At 37.3% G+C, this 17949-nt stretch overlaps 1 protein-coding gene across 2 annotated transcripts; it reads right to left on the bottom strand.

Moving 5' to 3' along the window:
- Nucleotides 1–896: 896 nt before the first annotated feature.
- Nucleotides 897–16859, bottom strand: LOC110877314 (2-oxoglutarate dehydrogenase, mitochondrial). Of its 2 annotated transcripts, none has more exons than XM_022125464.2 (9): nt 16702–16859; nt 13321–14913; nt 12387–12613; nt 11142–11474; nt 4039–4285; nt 3207–3335; nt 2120–2335; nt 1907–2030; nt 897–1372 (listed from the first exon to the last, which is right to left on the bottom strand). In XM_022125464.2, the coding sequence occupies exons 2-9, from the start codon at nt 14863–14865 to the stop codon at nt 1128–1130; spliced, it is 3066 nt and encodes a 1021-aa protein (XP_021981156.1). In that variant the 5' UTR covers nt 14866–14913; nt 16702–16859; the 3' UTR covers nt 897–1127. The 2 variants fall into 2 exon arrangements, with proteins under 2 accessions (XP_021981156.1, XP_021981157.1); XM_022125465.2 differs by having other exon boundaries at nt 16697–16832.
- Between the last annotated feature and the right edge of the window lie 1090 nt (nt 16860–17949).

Below are 17949 nucleotides of genomic sequence, written 5' to 3' on the forward strand. Positions count from 1 at the left end.
CCTACCATCCCTACTGTGCAACAAGTTTTAGGGTAACAAATGGGTTTGCATTGGGCCGAAAGGGAAATCAGGGGTGTGTTAGGTGGAGAGGTTCAATTTGAAGGTGAAGTGTGGCCTCATGGTTCTATTTGGGAAGTGTACGAGTTCTAGCTAGCGTGCGACTAAACGGTTGGTGTGCGAGTCGTTGGTAATATGCAATACTCAAATAATATTTATATCTTTATATAACACTCATTAATTTACGAAATTACATCGAATATAGGATCGGTGCCAAACGGAACTTGCGGATTGTCACCATCATCCCCAAGTTGACAGAAATTTCGTCCCAGAATTTTAGCGTGCATCAAAAGCGTTTTCACGGGTGTCACAATGGCCCTGTCACGATGGACATGGTGCCCGTGGAACACCGCCCCCTTCAACCCCATGCACGGCCATCGTGAATTCCCCCACATTCTCCACAGGCCTCCTTTGATGATTTTGAGACGTGATTGGTGATGGACCATCACAACACTAGGTTGGTGGAGGATGGAATGATGCGGCGATAACGTGAAGTGCTTGTGATTAGGACTATCACCACTTTATAGCCTTAGTAAATAGTTAAATACTTTCCAAAACATCCATTTTGGTTATTTTTTTTTTCCACAACACACCTATTTGGAAAAAAAAATCTAAATAATCATATTATATATTATAATATGTCCAAACACCCGCTAAAATAAACTCACGCAAATTGGGGATCAATGCTTTTATTCAGTGCAGAAACTTGCAATTATTTAACTAGGGGGTTTTAAATGTTACTTCTTAAATTTGATATATACTAAAGCGTCGTTTTAAAACTCACATCCAAACAATCCCTAAAATAAAGACTAATGTTAACACCAACAATTCAACGCATAAGCATAGAGAACAAAATGCACCTTTAACGCGCATGTGGTGTGGCTAAGATCAATTCTCTATAGGAGCCTCAAAAGCGGGCACTCGTTAGATGTGATTATTACACCCCCCTTAACAAGCCGAGGGGGTGGGGGTACAAAACCGTCTCAGTTAAAGGTTGACAATTCATAAACGAGCCCACAATATGTGTACACTTGACCAGTATCATGAAAAAAATACCTTACTGTTCTGTTTCAGGCGAGTGTCGGATTGGTGATGGAATCAGAGGTTATGGCTTTCTCAACGAGTGCTGCCTGTTCTTTCACGTGAACCGTGTAGAAACCGGTTGCAGTGGCAGCAGATGGACCGCGACCTACGTATTTGATATTGTCTAAATTACCCCTGTCCAGTGCTTTCATGGCGGTTGCAAGGCGAGGAGCGATGTAATTGTATGCCCCCATGTTCATCGGCTCTTCTTGACACCAAACAATCTCAGCATCTGAAAAAGTAACATGGCATCAACATATGGAGGATAACTTGAATCATAAAGTTATAAAACATGAATTCTTGTGCTGATGTGGCAGACATGCTGACGGGTCACTAAATCTGAGCCACGTGCCACGTCAATTTTTTCATATAAGTTAAATGTAAGATCCCACCGTCTTACCACAAACGGATGCGTTTAGGTATAATTGATAATTGATTACTAACAACCATAAAATACAAAAACTAATTTTATTAAATCCGCATGGGTAAACCGGTGCCACGTCAGCACCCTTTTCAGTTTCAGATTACCTTACCGGATATATTAAAAGGTAAGTTACGAAAATCCCGTACAGCCTTTTCAATGAGTTTCTATTTACTTGTTAAAAATTCAATATAACGTGTTTGTGAACCAGCCCGCTGGACCCACTTGTTTTGCCCGTTTTAGTGTTTGGTTTTAAATTATAATATAATGATACAACAAATAGTATGCAAAATTGCAAACTGTAGATTATATATGTTTATTAATATCTTAATACTTAATTCTTACTTGGATAACGCTTTAGTTCACGCTGGATGAGGTCGTAAGGGAATGGGCAAAGCTGCTCCACACGACAGATTGCTACGTCCTTGCTTTCGGTTGACTTCCTCTTTTCATCAAGTTCATAATAAACCTGCAAATACAGTATTGAGTATCCTATATAACTTTTTTTTTATTACAAACTATTAGATATTTTGTTTTTCAGTTGCTTGTATTACAAACCTTTCCAGAGCATAGAACTAGACGTCTAATGCCCTCTTCGAGATCCGAGTGTCCACTCTGGTCCTTGATCAGGCGTTTGAATCTGGTCCCTTGTTTATCAAAACCAGGGTGACCTTGTACGTCATCGAACTCGGATAGATTTGACTTGCAGTCTTTGTGACGAAGCAAGTTCTTCGGAGCCATTACAATAAGTGGCTTACGGAATTCCCTATGAATCTGTAATATGACAATAAAACATGTTAAAGACAGAAGTGATGTATGAACCACAGTTAAAAACTGCTCTCTCTTACTTTTGATGAACCTACACAGATAATAATCTTCCTATACTAATAAATGAAAATCTTTTTTGGACACGTGTCATTCTCTGGTGCTTTCTCACCTTAATTTCCTATTTATCTCTCATATTAAATAATAATAATAATAATAATAATTTTAAAAAAATATTAGATAAGAATAAATATTTATACAAGGATATATACTTGTCTTTATTATGATCATATTAAATAATAATAATAATAATAATAATAATAATAATAATAATAAATTAGATAAGAATATAAACGTTTATTTTTATTATGATCATATAAATAACAATAATCATTTTAAACAAAAAATTAAGTAAGAATACTTTTTTAACAAACTAAAATGTTATAATAAGTAAATAGTACATTAAAGTTCCTTATTTAAAAGATAAATCTTGACGACTGTACGTGTTAACATATGATATTATATTTTATTAAACACGTGCAATATACGAGTTTTTTTAAAGATATATTTTTTTATCATCTACTATATAAAATTACGTTTATGCAAAATTAAAAAAAAAACAAAGTAAAATGTTATAATAAGTAAATAGTACATTAATGTTCATTTTTAAAAGATAATCTTGATGATTGTTTGTATTAACGTATGACATTATATTTTATTCACCACGTGCAATATATGAGTTTTTTTTTAAATATATCTTTTTATTATTTATTATATAAAATTATATTTATGCAACCCGTGTAATACACGGGGTTTTAAACTAGTAATAATAATAATAACAACAACAACAACAACAATAATAATAACAATAACAACTCACCTGCCTACGAAGAACATGGAAATAGTTTGCTGGAGTTGTAACGTTGACAACCTGCCAATTGCATTTTTGAATCTGATCGCGTAGCGTTGGTTCCATTTCGGGTATAACAAATGGATTGTCATCACTCATCTGCAATAATATTCAACACAACGTTTACTTACGTTGCAAGAACTCGAGTTATCGGAGTATGTTGATTATGTGATATTAACTAATTACAATTAGATAATCAAGCCGTAATCAAAATGCGGTGTAGAAGATGGTGTTTGGATGTGCTTTTGTTGTTTGAAATTCCAATAATCACAGTGTTCAACAAAATCAGATTATTCGGTGAACTTGTAGATAGAAGAGTAAATAAAGTACATGGGTTGTCCCTGTGGTTTACCAAATTTTTGGATTTGGTCCCTAGCTTTCTAAGAGTACATTGATGGTCCATGTGGTTTGCACTTTGTAACACATTGAGTCCCAGCCAACAAATCTAAAGGTTTTAGCATGTCCAAGTTAGAGACTAAATGCGCTACAAAGTGCAAACCACAGGGACCATCCATGTAGTTTGGGAAAAAGTTGGGGACTAGATGCGTTACAAAGTGCATACCACAAGGACCATTTGTGTACTTTTGGAAAGCTAGGGACCAAATCCAAAATTTTGCTAAACCACAGGGACCATCCATGTAGTTTACTCTAGATAAAATGACTAAAACGGACATTCGTATATAAAGTTTGTTTAAAGGGGCGATTAGATTCTTATATAGAGTTACGTAGTTTGTTTAAATGATCAAAATGACTTAAAGTCTCACTAACAAGATAATAAACTTTGAAAAGGAGTAATATATACCTGAAGGAAGCGTTCGAGTCGTGCACTAGAATGTTCGGGTCCCTGACCATCATAACCATGAGGTAACAACACAACTAACCCTATTTGACGTAACCATTTGGACTCCCCACTGCTCAAAAACTGATCAAATATCACCTGAGCTCCATTAGCAAAATCACCAAATTGGGCTTCCCATATCACTAGTGAATTCGGGTTTTCCATTGAATAACCCAACTCAAATCCAAGAACGGCAAACTCTGAAAGAGAACTGTATTGAGCATCAACAGATGTCAGAATTCAACTATGCAGTTGATACCGTGAAATATCGGATATCAGTCAAGGACTGATGTTTGAGATATACGTTATCGCGGTGGTATATCGGTAATTTTAAAATAATGCAGAATTTATATATATAGCAACTTAACACCAACAATTCAGTATAATCTCTAACCATTAACAAATTAACCTTCTACAACTAGCAAAACACTAACAATTTGTAGCAAGTAGGAACTTATTAAAGAGTTAAAACACCAACATTTAACACTAACAACCAACAATTAAGACTTAAAACACTAATAGCAGCAATAAGAAGATAGACGAATGGTAGAACTAAGAAGAAAGGTGCTAATATCAGGAAAATCAGTGAAATATCAGTCGATATCGCTGATAATATCGGTACCAATATTCTGACCGATATTTTACATGGGATCCTGATAGAGATCGGATATGAAATAATTGTGATAAATTGAATATAGAGAAGATTATAGAAACCAAGGACAGAACCGATTGTATTGCTGAATACGTAAAGGAACAATTACAGAGATAATCCAGGGCCTAGCCCTCTCTCACTGCACAAGCAGGAGCCCTAATGAACGAACGAACAAACTCAGTCCTATCCCTAACACGCCTTATTCTCTATTACTTATACTACCCCCATATTACACTTTAGCCCCTTAAGAATACCTATAATTCCCTCTCATAGCAGATTCCCATCATTACTCCCCCCTTCAAAACAGTCTTGTCCTCAAGACTGTGATCGGCTACGACGTCTGGTGGCCGACCCTGCCCATGCACCACCCAGAAATGATAGGAGTCAACAAGTAACTCAATAACGGAATTGTGAAGTGTGACATATGGACAAAAAAACAAACGTATTGTACCGCCTTTCCAACCAAGGCGTTTATCGCCAATTTTGAACGTAGACACCACCATTGCCATCAGAAGCTGTTTTTCCAATGGTGGAGGTCGCTGAAACAGAAGTACAGTGAGTAGGAAATCCTCAGAACTCCCGAGTCGACCAGCAGATTGGGTGGGCCCGCCCACAAGTGATTTTGAATTCCATTGCAACCCAGCCATATTGGAGCCAAATCTGGCTGGAGGAGTTTTCTCACATAACAGGCCCAAATCTGGAGAGTCCGGGCCCACAATAAGTTTCTGCTCCTCACCATGGCCCACCACTGTGCCGGAGCCCAATATCCCTTCTAAGTCACTCGTCATGACCCCATTAGAGCTATGCGACAACAAACAACCAAGGCCAATTGAGTTTTCTTCAGATCTAGAAAGCATAGCCTTACCTGGAGCTAATATTGACGGAGAATTAGAGAGAGATGACGGAGATTGGATCATAGTTATCAATTGCGCTCATAGCGCCCGCAATTGCGAATAGCGATGCGTATAGGATGCTTATCGCTAAGTTGCTGTAGCGGCTGTCAAGATGGAAAATAGCGACAGTATAGGACTATGTTGTCAAAGACGCAAGGCGCAGGCGAGGCGCATCGGCCTCGCCCGGAGCCTAGGCGCAAGGCGCAAAAAAAGCGTGGGTTTTTTGAAAAAAAGCGCACATAGAGAAAAAAATATAAAAAATATGTTATGCTTTGAAAATAAATAAGATTCCACATATAAAATAAAAAAAAAAAAAACTATTATATATGTCATTTAAGATCATGTAGCTAGGGGCTAAGATAAGCAAGACGCATAAATAGAAAAAATAAAAAATATATATATATAATAGACGTAAAAAAAATTAATAATATAAGTTTTAATAATAAACACCTCATAATCTAACCATAAACAATTTTAAAAACTAAATATTACTTAACTTTTTATACTTTTAGGTAAGATGTTAGATGGATTCTGCACTTCTAGACTTCTTGGTCCACTTTTAGGGTCAAACTCTACATTGTCAGTAACTCTCTTCAGTCAAGTCAAGGTCATGTTTCACTGTTCACTGTTTATAAAGAGTGCTAAATCACGTTTCATCTCAATTAAATACAAAAGCAAGCATCTTTCTTTTAACCTCATCTCTTTTCTACCCTTCTTCTCTCTTCATGTATCTGAAACAATTCCGGCGAGTTCAGGCTTACTTTTGGCCGGAATTTGGCTGGAAGGTAGCCGAAAACTTTTTTTGGCCAAAATTTTGCCAGAAGAGCGCCTGGAGTAGCCTGCGCCTAACACCAAGCGCGCGCCTGGATGCCGTTTTTTTGAAAAAAGCCCAGTTTTGCGCCTAGCCTACCACCAGGCGCTATTGGTGCGCCTCGCTGCGCCCGAGCGCCTAGGCGCGCGCTTTTTGCGCTTTTGACAACATAGGTATAGGATTTTTTTTTTATTTGTTACCTTATATACGTATTAGGTTTAATTGTATATTTATATTCGCCAATCGCCATTCAACTATTCACGTAATACAAACACCGTCTCTTCTCTTCAACTGCTGATCTGCTGCCGATTCTTTCTTTCAAGTCTCAATTAAGTTTCAGCTTTAAAGGTATGATCTTTAATCTCGATTTTCCTTTGATTGTTGATTCTTTCTTCTTTCTTCAGCAAGCTTCTTAGTTATTTCTTTAAAATTTTCAATGATCAGTAATAGTAATTTACTATCAGCAGTATAGTATAAATATCATGCATGAATTTTTTAAACCACAAGTCCACAATATTGAATGTTATTTATTACACTTATTTATTGTGATGTATTACTTGCTTGAGGACTTCTGATATCTGATCTGAATTCTGATGTATATAACATATAAGTATATTGTATATATATGAATTCTGATGTATAATTGTATCAAATCACTTATCAGGTTAATATATATTGAATCTGTTAGTCCAATATATATATTGTATATATATGAATTCTGATGTTAATCTGATGTGTATATATCGATTATTGAATATGTTAGTCTAATATATATTGTATATATATTGAATCTGCATTCACTGTTTAGTTTGTTAATATGATGTGTATATATCAATTATTGAATCTGTTAGTCTGATACTCTGATGTATATATATCCAATCTGCACAACAGAATGGGTAGTAAAAGGTCAGCTGATCCTGGTTGGACTTAAGGGACGCTGGTAGAAGGAAGCAAGACCTCAGTAAAGTGCAATTTTGTGGTTTTGTCTCAACTGGCGGGATAACAAGGCATAAACATCACCTTGCTTGGGATTCCCCCGATGTGGCGAGATGTCCCAAGGTTCCCGATGACGTGAAAAAGCTATTCATAGAACTTTTTGAGTAGAAGAAACGTGTAAAAGAGACGGCAAACAGCATACCACATTTTGATGAAGTGGTCGAGTTAGAAGAAAATGATGAAGATGAAGAAGCGGCTCAATCTCAATCAAAGGGAAAGAGAGTGGCTTCATCAGCCGGTGCTAGTGATGCTAATAAAAAAGCAAAAGGCCCTTTGTATGCAATGTTTAAGCCATCGCTTACATCGGGGAAGAAAGGGGGAAACTTGGTAGGAAGCGTAGAGCACAATGAAACACAAAAGAAACTAAGACTTGATGCAGTTCAAAAGTTTTCTCGTTGGATGTATGATGCGGGGCTTTCTTTCAATGCGGTGACGTACGATGGTTTGGGGCCCGCAATTGAAGCGATTGGTAGATATGGGTGCGGTATGAAACCCCCTACCTATCACGAGGTACGTGTTCCTATGCTGAAGTTAGAGATGGAACACACCAAAAAACTTTTGCGTGATAATGAGGTTGAAAAGTCAACCTATGGGTGTTCGTTGATGGCTGATGGTTGGAGGGATCGGAAAGGAAGGGCGTTAATCAACTTCCTAGTGAACACTCCTCGAGGGAGTATGTTCGTTGAATCAGTCGATGCTTCTAGCTATTCTCACACCGGTAACAACATGTTCAAGTTGTTTGACCGATTAATTCAGGAGGTTGGGCCAAAGGATATTATTCAACTTGTGACTGATAGCGCAAGTAACAATGTAGCTGCGGGTAAACTTGTGGAAGAAAAATACCCGCACATATATTGGACTCCATGTGCGGCCCATTGCATTGATTTGATGTTTGAAGACATCTTCAAGTTACCCGACTTAAAGGGTTGTCTTGAAAGGGCAATTGCGGTGAACACATACATATGTAACCGCACATTGCTACTCAACATGATGAGAGAGTTCACCGGGCAGAAAGATATGGTTAGGCCCGCGAAGACCAGATTTGCGACCGCTTTTATCACTCTAAATTGTTTCAAGGTAAACAAACAAAACCTAAAAGAAATGTTCACCTCCGAAAAGTGGAGCACAAGCAAGTTCGCAATGGAGACTGGAGGTGCACGTATAGCGAATATTATATTGTTGCCAACCTTTTGGAACCACGTAAACTTTGCGGTGAAAATTGGGTATCCGTTGTTAGGAGTGCTTCGTTTAGTTGATGGAGAGAAAAAGCCTCCTATGGGTTATATTTATAATGCTATGAAAAAGGCAAAGGAGTTGATTGCTGCCTCTTTCAAAAATAAAGAAGCAAAGTATAGAGACATTTTCAAAATAATTGATAAAATGTGGGATTGTCAGTTACATCAACCTTTGCATGCAGCGGGATATTATTTGAATCCTGGTTTGTATTACAACAATCCAGAGGTGGAGGATGATACTGAGGTGATAAGTGGGTTACAAGCATGCATTATGAAGTTGATATTAAACGAAGATGAGCAGATACAGATTAACACTGAGCTCCCGCTATATCGACGTGCTGATGGGATTTTCGGATATCCAATGGCAAAGAAAATGCGAGCAAAGCTTGCGCCAGGTATATCTTTTATAAAATATAACTTAAACGAAAGTTTAACTTACTTTTTGTTTATTTTGCTATTAAATTAGCGGAGTGGTGGATGCAATATGGAGCAACGGCACCGGCTCTAAAAAAGTTTGCAATCAAGGTGCTTAGTTTGACGTGTAGCTCGTCGGGGTGTGAACGCAATTGGAGCGTATTTGAACATGTAAGAAGCTATTTGTTTAGTATTTAACATTTCGTAATAGTTATTTACTTATTAAATTTAATTTATGTAGCTTCATTCCAAAAAGAGAAACCGACTTGAGCAAAGCAAGCTTAATGATCTTGTGTACATTAAGTATAATCGGGCTTTACGAAGAAGATATGATATGCGTGATACGATTGACCCGATTATCTTAGATGATGGAAATGTACAAGATCCAAATGAGTGGTTGAAGGGAGCTTTAGAGGGGTTAGAAGAGGATGAAGAAAATGCACTTGTTCATGAGGGTGAAGATTTGACATACGGTGATGTTGCAACGGCTGTCGGGGCGAGAGAGCCATTGCATTATACTAGAAGAAGTGCAAATACTAGTAAAAGGGGTGAGGGAACGTCAACATCGACGTCAAGCTCAAGGCCTAAGCCTAAGAGAAGAACTTTAATAGATGAAGATGAATATGATGTGGAAGTCGAAGAAAATGATGTTGCGCCTTATAAACAATTTGTGCCGACATTGGATGCCGTTGTTAACGATGATGATGAGCCGGAATATGAAGATTTAGATGATTTAGCTTATTAGTCATAGTATTATTAGCTATTTTGGTACTATGGGAAGGTTTTTTTTTGGATTATAGTTGCTACAATATTTTAATGCTTGATATGAAATATTTTTGAAATTTTCTACTACCTTATCGCTATTTACAGAATAGCGGGCGCTATGCTATTCTATTGCTATCGCTACGTAGCATATAGGTGACTTGTCGCTATTTGTCGCTATTCGCTATCGATAACTATGGATTGGATCAAAGGATCTGCAGAACCGCCGGAAAAAGTTGAAACCGAATGAATATTCATCAGCGGATTGCCATGATTGTCTGAAACTTCTTCAAATTGGTCATGTACAAACGCGTTTTCAGCAGCTGATAAGGCCCAATTAACACTATCTGGCCTAGATTTGGAGCCACATCCATTGTGCAGCCGCGATTTCCCCAGGCGTTCTTCAGATCTGGCGATGATAGACTCCAATTGCTCTAAGAGAGAAGAAGGTGGAGGATTAGGAAGAGAATCAGAGTGACGATCCACCACACAGTCAAGTTGCAGATCTGAAGACGGATTTGGAAAAAACGACGGAGATCCAGATCCTCACAAACTATCATCAGACCTCGTCTCCTGATGTTGAATCCAAGCGAGAAACACCTTTCTAAACTCACGGGATTCAGCGCGATGCTCTTCTAATGCCTTCAAAGTGGTTTTGATTTCAGCAACATCACCTTGAAGTTGTTTAATCCGTTGTTCCTGAGCATCTAATCGAAAATTATGAACTAGGGTTTCCATGATAAACAGAAGAAAGCGGCAGGTCACAGGCAGGTCGGACCAATGATAGAGATCGGATATGAAATAATTGTGATAAATTGAATATAGAGAAGATTATAGAAACCAAGGACAGAACCGATTGTATTGCTGAATACGTAAAGGAACAATTACAGAGATAATCCAGGGCCTAGCCCTCTCTCACTGCACAAGCAGGAGTCCTAATGAACGAACGAACAAACTCAATCCTATCCCTAACACGCCTTATTCTCTATTACTTATACTACCCCCATATTACACTTTAGCCCCTTAAGAATACCTATAATTCCCTCTCATAGCAGATTCCCATCAGATCCGATAACCGATATATCACCGATATTAACTGCATAGCTCACCAGGCCCGTTTCGACCTGTAGTAATTATGACATATTTTCACCCAACCCTTCTTAACCCGCTATCCAACCTGCCCATCTTGCCACCTTTGACCTTCTAGGAAATTGTAGATAAACACGATCAGGTTAAAGAGTATAGTGAAAACAAAATGACTTTTTACATAACAAACCTAAATTAAAGCCATCATAGCAACTAACCTGTTGCTTACGGTGAACATTTCTTCATTCTGGTTCATAACAACATGGCCCAACGGGCAATAGCGCTCTCCCGTTTCTTGATCATGGACTACAGAATGCCGATGACTGAAAGTACCTCTTTCAACATCTTGTCCACTTAACCTCACATGATTGCCTTCCACCAATAATGTTGCAAACGCAAGAGCTTCACCAACAGCCCAGTCAACACCCTCCCCAGTTTCGATCATTTTTAACCTATCTGCAAATATCTTTTTAACTGCTCTGTGAGGCTTAAAGTTTTCCGGAAGGGTTGCAATTGCTTTCCCAACGTTCTTCAATATCTCAGGTTTGACACTGCAAAAAGAGTAAGCTCAGGAGTAGCAATTTCGACCCATTTCTTTATGTATGGTTGATATGTGTATGTTCTTATCTCAAACGGGTAAAAACCAGAACAAAAAAAAACAGTTAAACTTGAACTAAATGTGTCAAAATTCGCCGTGTAGTTTTTTTGTTAAAAATAATATTAATGTTGCAGCACCATAGTTTTTTTGTTAAAAATATTAAACTGATGACAACGTAAATATTAGGGAATCTAGCAATTTGAATAATTAATTTGTTCAATTTAAATAGAGTGCGTGTTGGTGATCTAAAAGAAGAAAAATAAAAATACTGGTTGCATTTTTCTATATTTTACATTTATATCTATAATATTTATGACATTGTCTGGTTCTTAAATCCGGTTCAACCGGCCCCACCGGTGGACCAGTAATGAAACCGGTTCGACTTCTGGTCCGATCGTGAAAACATTGGTTTAGCAACTGTACTTAATCCACTATTTGTGATAAAAATTGGACAAAAAGTGTTTAATATTGAATCAGACGCAGACTGACCCTTTTTGACCCGTTACCCAACCTGCAAAACAGCTTAAACTTCTTGGTAGTCATCGCAAATGCAACCGATTTATTTTGTACTTGTCGATTTTGGTTATGTTTTATCTCAAACAGGTAAAATTGGCCAAATAAAAAAAAAAGAAAAAGAAAAAACAAGTTGAAAGAAAACAGAACGGGTTGATAGTCGCCCAGAATACAACCTTCTAAATCGCTTTGTGCCAAAAATGATATTAGTATTGTATGTTTTTGCTGTGCCAGTCATAATTAACACACTAAAGTGTGTTTGGATCAACCTAACGTAGCCCGTCCAGTTTTGACCTATCGTCAAAACAATGGTAGGGTCACTGTAAACGGCATATTCAAAACTTAAACTTACCCAGTGTTGCGAATCCGTGAAAGCTGTTCAGGGGATTTGAATCCAGACCAGAAAGCAGAAAGCCAGTCCCCTTTTTGAGGGACATAATCCTTGCTGGCAAGAAACTCTTCATTCAAGATCAACGTAACCTTATTATGAATCTTATCAATATCTTCTTTCGTCACTTGACCGGTTTCTAGAAGTTTCTTTTGGTAAATTTCGAGCGCTGAAGGGTGGTTTCGTATAACCTATAGAAAAAAGTACCACTCATAAGCATTAGAAACTATAGTGTTGTTTGGATGTGTGTAGGGGTGCTAAACGGGTTGTGCTTGCGGGTCAGCCCGACCAGAAGCCGAAAATTTTAGAAGAACCCGAACAACACAACCCGAACCTGAAAATCGTGGCATACATATGAACCCAAACATGACCCGTTCAACCCGAATTTTTTTTATTTTTTGCAAATTAATATACTAAAATTCAAATTTGCTACAAAAAGTGAAAAAACACAAATGTATATACTACAATTACATTTAAATTATAAAATCTTATGTCAACTTCTCTTTTTAAGTTATAATTACGGCATAAAATACACATCCAATTTATATTATGACATAAAACATATTGTAAAAAATATACTATAATATAAATGGGTTAAACGGGTCAACCCGACTAGGCTGACCCGAACCCGACCCATTTAGGTTAACGGGTTCACGGGTTCAACCTGAAACTGACCCAAACCTGTTTAGACTAAACCCAAAACCGCGAATTTCATGTTAGGTTTGTTCCGTGTTTTCGGGTAGTGTTAGAAATTCAGAGTTTCAGACCCCTAGATGTGTGTTTTAAAAGTGAATGTGATAATGAATAATCAAAACTAGAATAGGTTGTTAAACAGATTTCAAAGTTAGTACCAAAACACGAATCCAAACACCCATGAATCATCAAACAAGAGAGCTACCTTATACATTTTAGGTTGTGTAAAGGATGGTTCATCGATTTCATTATGCCCAAATCGACGATAACAGACAATATCGACCACAACGTCTGTATGGAACGTCTGGCGCCACTCAGCAGCCAGCTCACACGCATGAACAACTGCTTCCACGTCATCACCATTAACATGAAAAATAGGAGCATTCAAAGCTTTAGCGACGTCAGTACAATACTGTGAAGATCTTCCGGATTTCGGATCGGTAGTAAAAGCAACTTGGTTATTCACAACGATATGAATGGTCCCGCCCGTTGTGTAATTCGGAAGCGCGCTAAGATGCAACGTCTCGTATACGACACCTTGACCCGCAAAGCTTCCGTCCCCATGAATTAAAATACCCATGTTTTTTGTTCTATCAACATCGTTTGAATAATATTGTTTAGCCCTAGTTTTACCGACCACAACAGAGTCCACGGCTTCTAAATGACTCGGGTTTGCAACTAACGACAAATGAATTCTCTTTCCGCCACGTGTCGGCCGGTCATAAGAAGTCCCGAGATGATATTTTACATCACCGGTTCCAGTATAAAGCCCTTCCGCCGGCTTAATGCCGCCGCTAAATTCGTTAAAAATTTGTCGTAGCGGTTTCCGAACGACATTACCTAAAACATTTAATCTTCCTCTGTGAGACATTCCGATCACAATGCTTTCGACCCCGAGGTCAGCTGACCGGTCAAACATCTCTTTCATTCCCGGGATTAACGTCTCACCGCCTTCGAGCCCAAACCGTTTTGCAGCGGTCCACTTCGTCGCTAAGAAGTTCTCAAACTGAGTACTCCAAATGAGTCTATCGAGAATGACCTCTTTTCTTTGACGGTTATACGCCATTGGAATCGGGGTCTCGATTCGATCCCGTAACCAATTACATTGTTCACGGTCAGCAATGTGCATATATTCGAACCCAATGCTTCCACAATATGCCTGTTCAAGTCTGGTTAAAATTGCTCTTAGCGTTTGCACGGGGCGGTTTTCGGATAGAAAACCGGACATTCTCCATACCCCGAGGAAAAATTCGCGATCTAAGTCAGCTTCAGTGAAACCATACAACGCGGGATCTAAATCATCGGGAATCTCCCTCGGTTCTAGACCTAAAGGATCCAAGTTTGCTTTCAAGTGACCATAAACTTGGTAGGCTCTCACAAGCAATAGCAACCGCATGCTTTCTTGTATCGTTTGGCCTGATATGCCAGGTGTCGTGGCAGCCTGGCCCACGAAGTTTCTAAAGAAATTGTCCCATGACTCGTCAACACTGTTTGGGTCAGCTTCCCATGCTCTTTGAAGCTCTTCTAAGTAGACACTACTGGTCCCGTCTAGGAAACTGTCGGTTAAACGTGAAAGTGGGACCGCACGCGGGACGGGTGCAGATTGTGCTTTTGACTTTGAAATTGTTGTGTGAAAGTGTCGGTTTCCTGAAGGAAGAGCACGTGTTCTTGCTGCGTTTGAGACGCCTTGCGATAGTGTTCTCCTTATCGCATGTTTTGCTACACTGGATCCAGCTCTAAACCAAGTCATTTTGTTGTACAAGCTTCAAGTTCTCTGTTCCGTGACCAATTTCAAAGCCTGCAGAAGAGAATTTTCATATATATAAGCGATGAAATAAACAGTGATAGAAAGTGCACGCTTTAAGATGCAATGATAATAGCAAAACTTGACATCACAATGGCACAATGTAAATGACTAGTCATGTTTTAATCATGTTTATCGATAGCTAATCACGTCGATTAAGATTATTTGGCCATCCAAAGAATAAATTATTCACAGTGTAGACACTTTAAGATGCAAAGCAATGATACTAGCAAAAACAAACATCATAATGTAAATGTCTATATGTTTTAATTATGTTTCTTGTTAGCTAATCACATCGATTTAGATTTAGCCATCCAAAGGATAAATAATAAAAATGAAACAGGTAAATTCAATTTCTACATTATAACTTCCTCGTTCTAGATTTCTACAAAATCACATTCTCGAAGAGCGCATTGTATTAAAAGCTTTAAACAAGTAAAACAAAACACGAAAACGAACACATATACACAAATCAAAACCTAGATCCATACATAGAATCAGTACACAACAGACACGCTAAGACTTGGTAGAAACATCGAATTCATGTACCAGAAACCATTAAAACACAACAATAACTAGTGATATCAGAAGAACAACAATAAGCCCTAACATTAAACATTCGAGAAATGAACCAGAAAAACCGTAAATCGGATAGAAAAAAGCATGAAGAACACTAAACATTCGAGAAATGAACCACTAAACATTCGAGAAATGAACACCCAAACAATACCTTGACTCCTTCAATCGATGACTTGCAGAACAATAAACCCTAACATTATCATTCACGTTCAAAAACCAGTAATAAACCAGATAAAGCGTAAATCAAAGAGCAAAAAACCCAAACAACAGTAAACATTTGAGAAATGAAAACTCAAACAATACCTTGAATCCTTCAAACAATGACTTGCAAAGCAAGGAACCATTGAAACACAACAATAACAAGTGATATCAGAACAACAACAAACCCTAACATCAGCATTCACGTTCATACACCAATAATAAACCAGAAAAACCGTAAATCAAAGAGCAAAAGCACGAACAACAGTAAAAATTGAAAAAATCAACAATAATCCTTCAATTGATGACTTCCAGAGCAAGGAACCGTTGAAACACAACAATAACAGGTGATATCAGAACAACAACAAACCCTAACATTAGCATTCACGTTCATACACCACAAAAACCGTAAATCAACGAGCTAAAGCACGGACGACACTGAACATTCGAGAAGTGAGCACTCAAACAATACCTTGAATCCTTCAATCAATGACTTGCAGAGCAAGAAACCATTGAAGCACAACAATAACAGGTGATATTCGAAGAACAATAAACCCTATAACTATCATTAACATTCATACACCAGTAATAAACCAGAAAAAACCGTAAATCAAAGAGCAAAAGCACGAACAACAGTAAACATCTGAAAAAATCAACAATAATCCTTCAATTGATGACTTGCAGAGCAAGAAATCATTGAAACACAACAATAACAAGTGATATCATAAGAACAATAAACCCTAACATTAGCATTCACGTTCATACACCAGAAAAATCGTAAATCAAAGAGCAAAAGCAAGAACAACAGTAAACATTACTTCAATTAATGACTTGCAGATTAAGAAACCGCTGAAACAACGCAATAACAAGTGATGTTATAGGAACAGTAAACCCTAACATTAGCATTATTACGTTTATAAACCAGAAATAAACCAGAAAAAGGTGTAAATCGAAGAGTAAAATGATGAACAGTGAGAGTATTAGAAATGAAGAATCTAACGATACTTGTGTGCTTGAATCGATGACTTGCAGAGCAAGAAACCGGAGATTGTTATGAGGAATCAGTGCGTTGAAAGGCTCCGGTCCTTGTGAGGACAACCTAGAGGCTGCTTGAATATATGAAGAAGTTTCGGTTATGTTCTTCCTTCTAGAGAAAAGTGCGTGATAAATGTTTATTGAGGCCCCTAGGGTTTTCATTTAATGTATAACCGTCCTCACAATAACTTACAATAATTTTCTGATACTACCTCTTAATGGTTTAAAATCTCTGAATGAATAGGAGGTAACCTCAAGTCTGAATGGTTAAGAGGTAACCTCTGAATGGTAAATCATCACATATCACATTCTTCTATCTTCTCATTGGTAAAATTCTTAATGGTTCCATTAAGAAGATTCAGAGGCTACCAAACAGCCCCTAAACTGCTAAAATAGTCATAGATTTGGTAACTTTTGTCACTTTAATTCAAAACTCAAATCTTTTGAATCAAGATCTTTATGGCTTCAGTTTTGTTGCTATTTTCATCCAAAAGCAAAATTTAGTCAGATTTTTCAGTTAACATCCAATTTTTTTCTCCCTTTAATGAAGGGCAAAATAATCATATTTTTTAATTTGTTATAATAGAAAGTTAAAAGACCATTTTGCCCTTCAATAAAAGGGAGAAAAAAGACATAAAAGCTAGATGTTAACTGAAAAATCTGATCAAGTTTTAATTTTGGATGAAAATGGCAACAAATTTGAAACTACATTGACTCAGATTCAAAGGGTTTGAGTTTTGGACTAATGTGGCAAAAATGATCAAACCTTAGTAACCATTTTGACAGTTTACTCTAAATAGAAAAAAAAACTTTTGTCTTATAATTCTAAATTATTACTATGAAAGTTAAAATATATGGTATATTTTGATATGTTAAAGCATTGATATTGGATTTCAAGGCCTTTGTCATCTTTATCTAAATTTTTTTTATCTATTAAAAAAGTTATGAATCTTATTTTTATCTCGTGCATTACATACTTCATATCTTTCTTACAATTGCAAACACGCACAAAATTATAAACAAAGTTACTTAGTAATATCTAAGTTGTAGGGTGGAGTGAGATGTAGATAAACATTATCTCTATCTCATGAGAAAAACAATCATTAGTGAATCTATAAGGAATGAATACAGGAAATCAGTAGTGAATCTATTAATACGAGGAAATGTAATAAATATTTTAGGAATGCCTTAAAAGTTTTCCTCAAATTACAAGAACGG

The sequence above is a fragment of the Helianthus annuus genome, chromosome 9, assembly GCF_002127325.2.
Source record: "Helianthus annuus cultivar XRQ/B chromosome 9, HanXRQr2.0-SUNRISE, whole genome shotgun sequence".
In the NCBI taxonomy this organism is placed as follows: Eukaryota; Viridiplantae; Streptophyta; class Magnoliopsida; order Asterales; family Asteraceae; genus Helianthus; species Helianthus annuus.

Coding starts and splice junctions, on each gene's coding strand:
- LOC110877314 (XM_022125464.2), bottom strand. CDS start 14,865: ATGACTTGGTTTAGAGCTGGATCCAGTGTAGCAAAACATGCGATAAGG. Junction 12,614..13,320: donor CACAACCTAAAATGTATAAG/GTAGCTCTCTTG, acceptor TTTTTTCTATAG/GTTATACGAAACCACCCTTC. Junction 11,475..12,386: donor TCACGGATTCGCAACACTGG/GTAAGTTTAAGT, acceptor CTCTTTTTGCAG/TGTCAAACCTGAGATATTGA.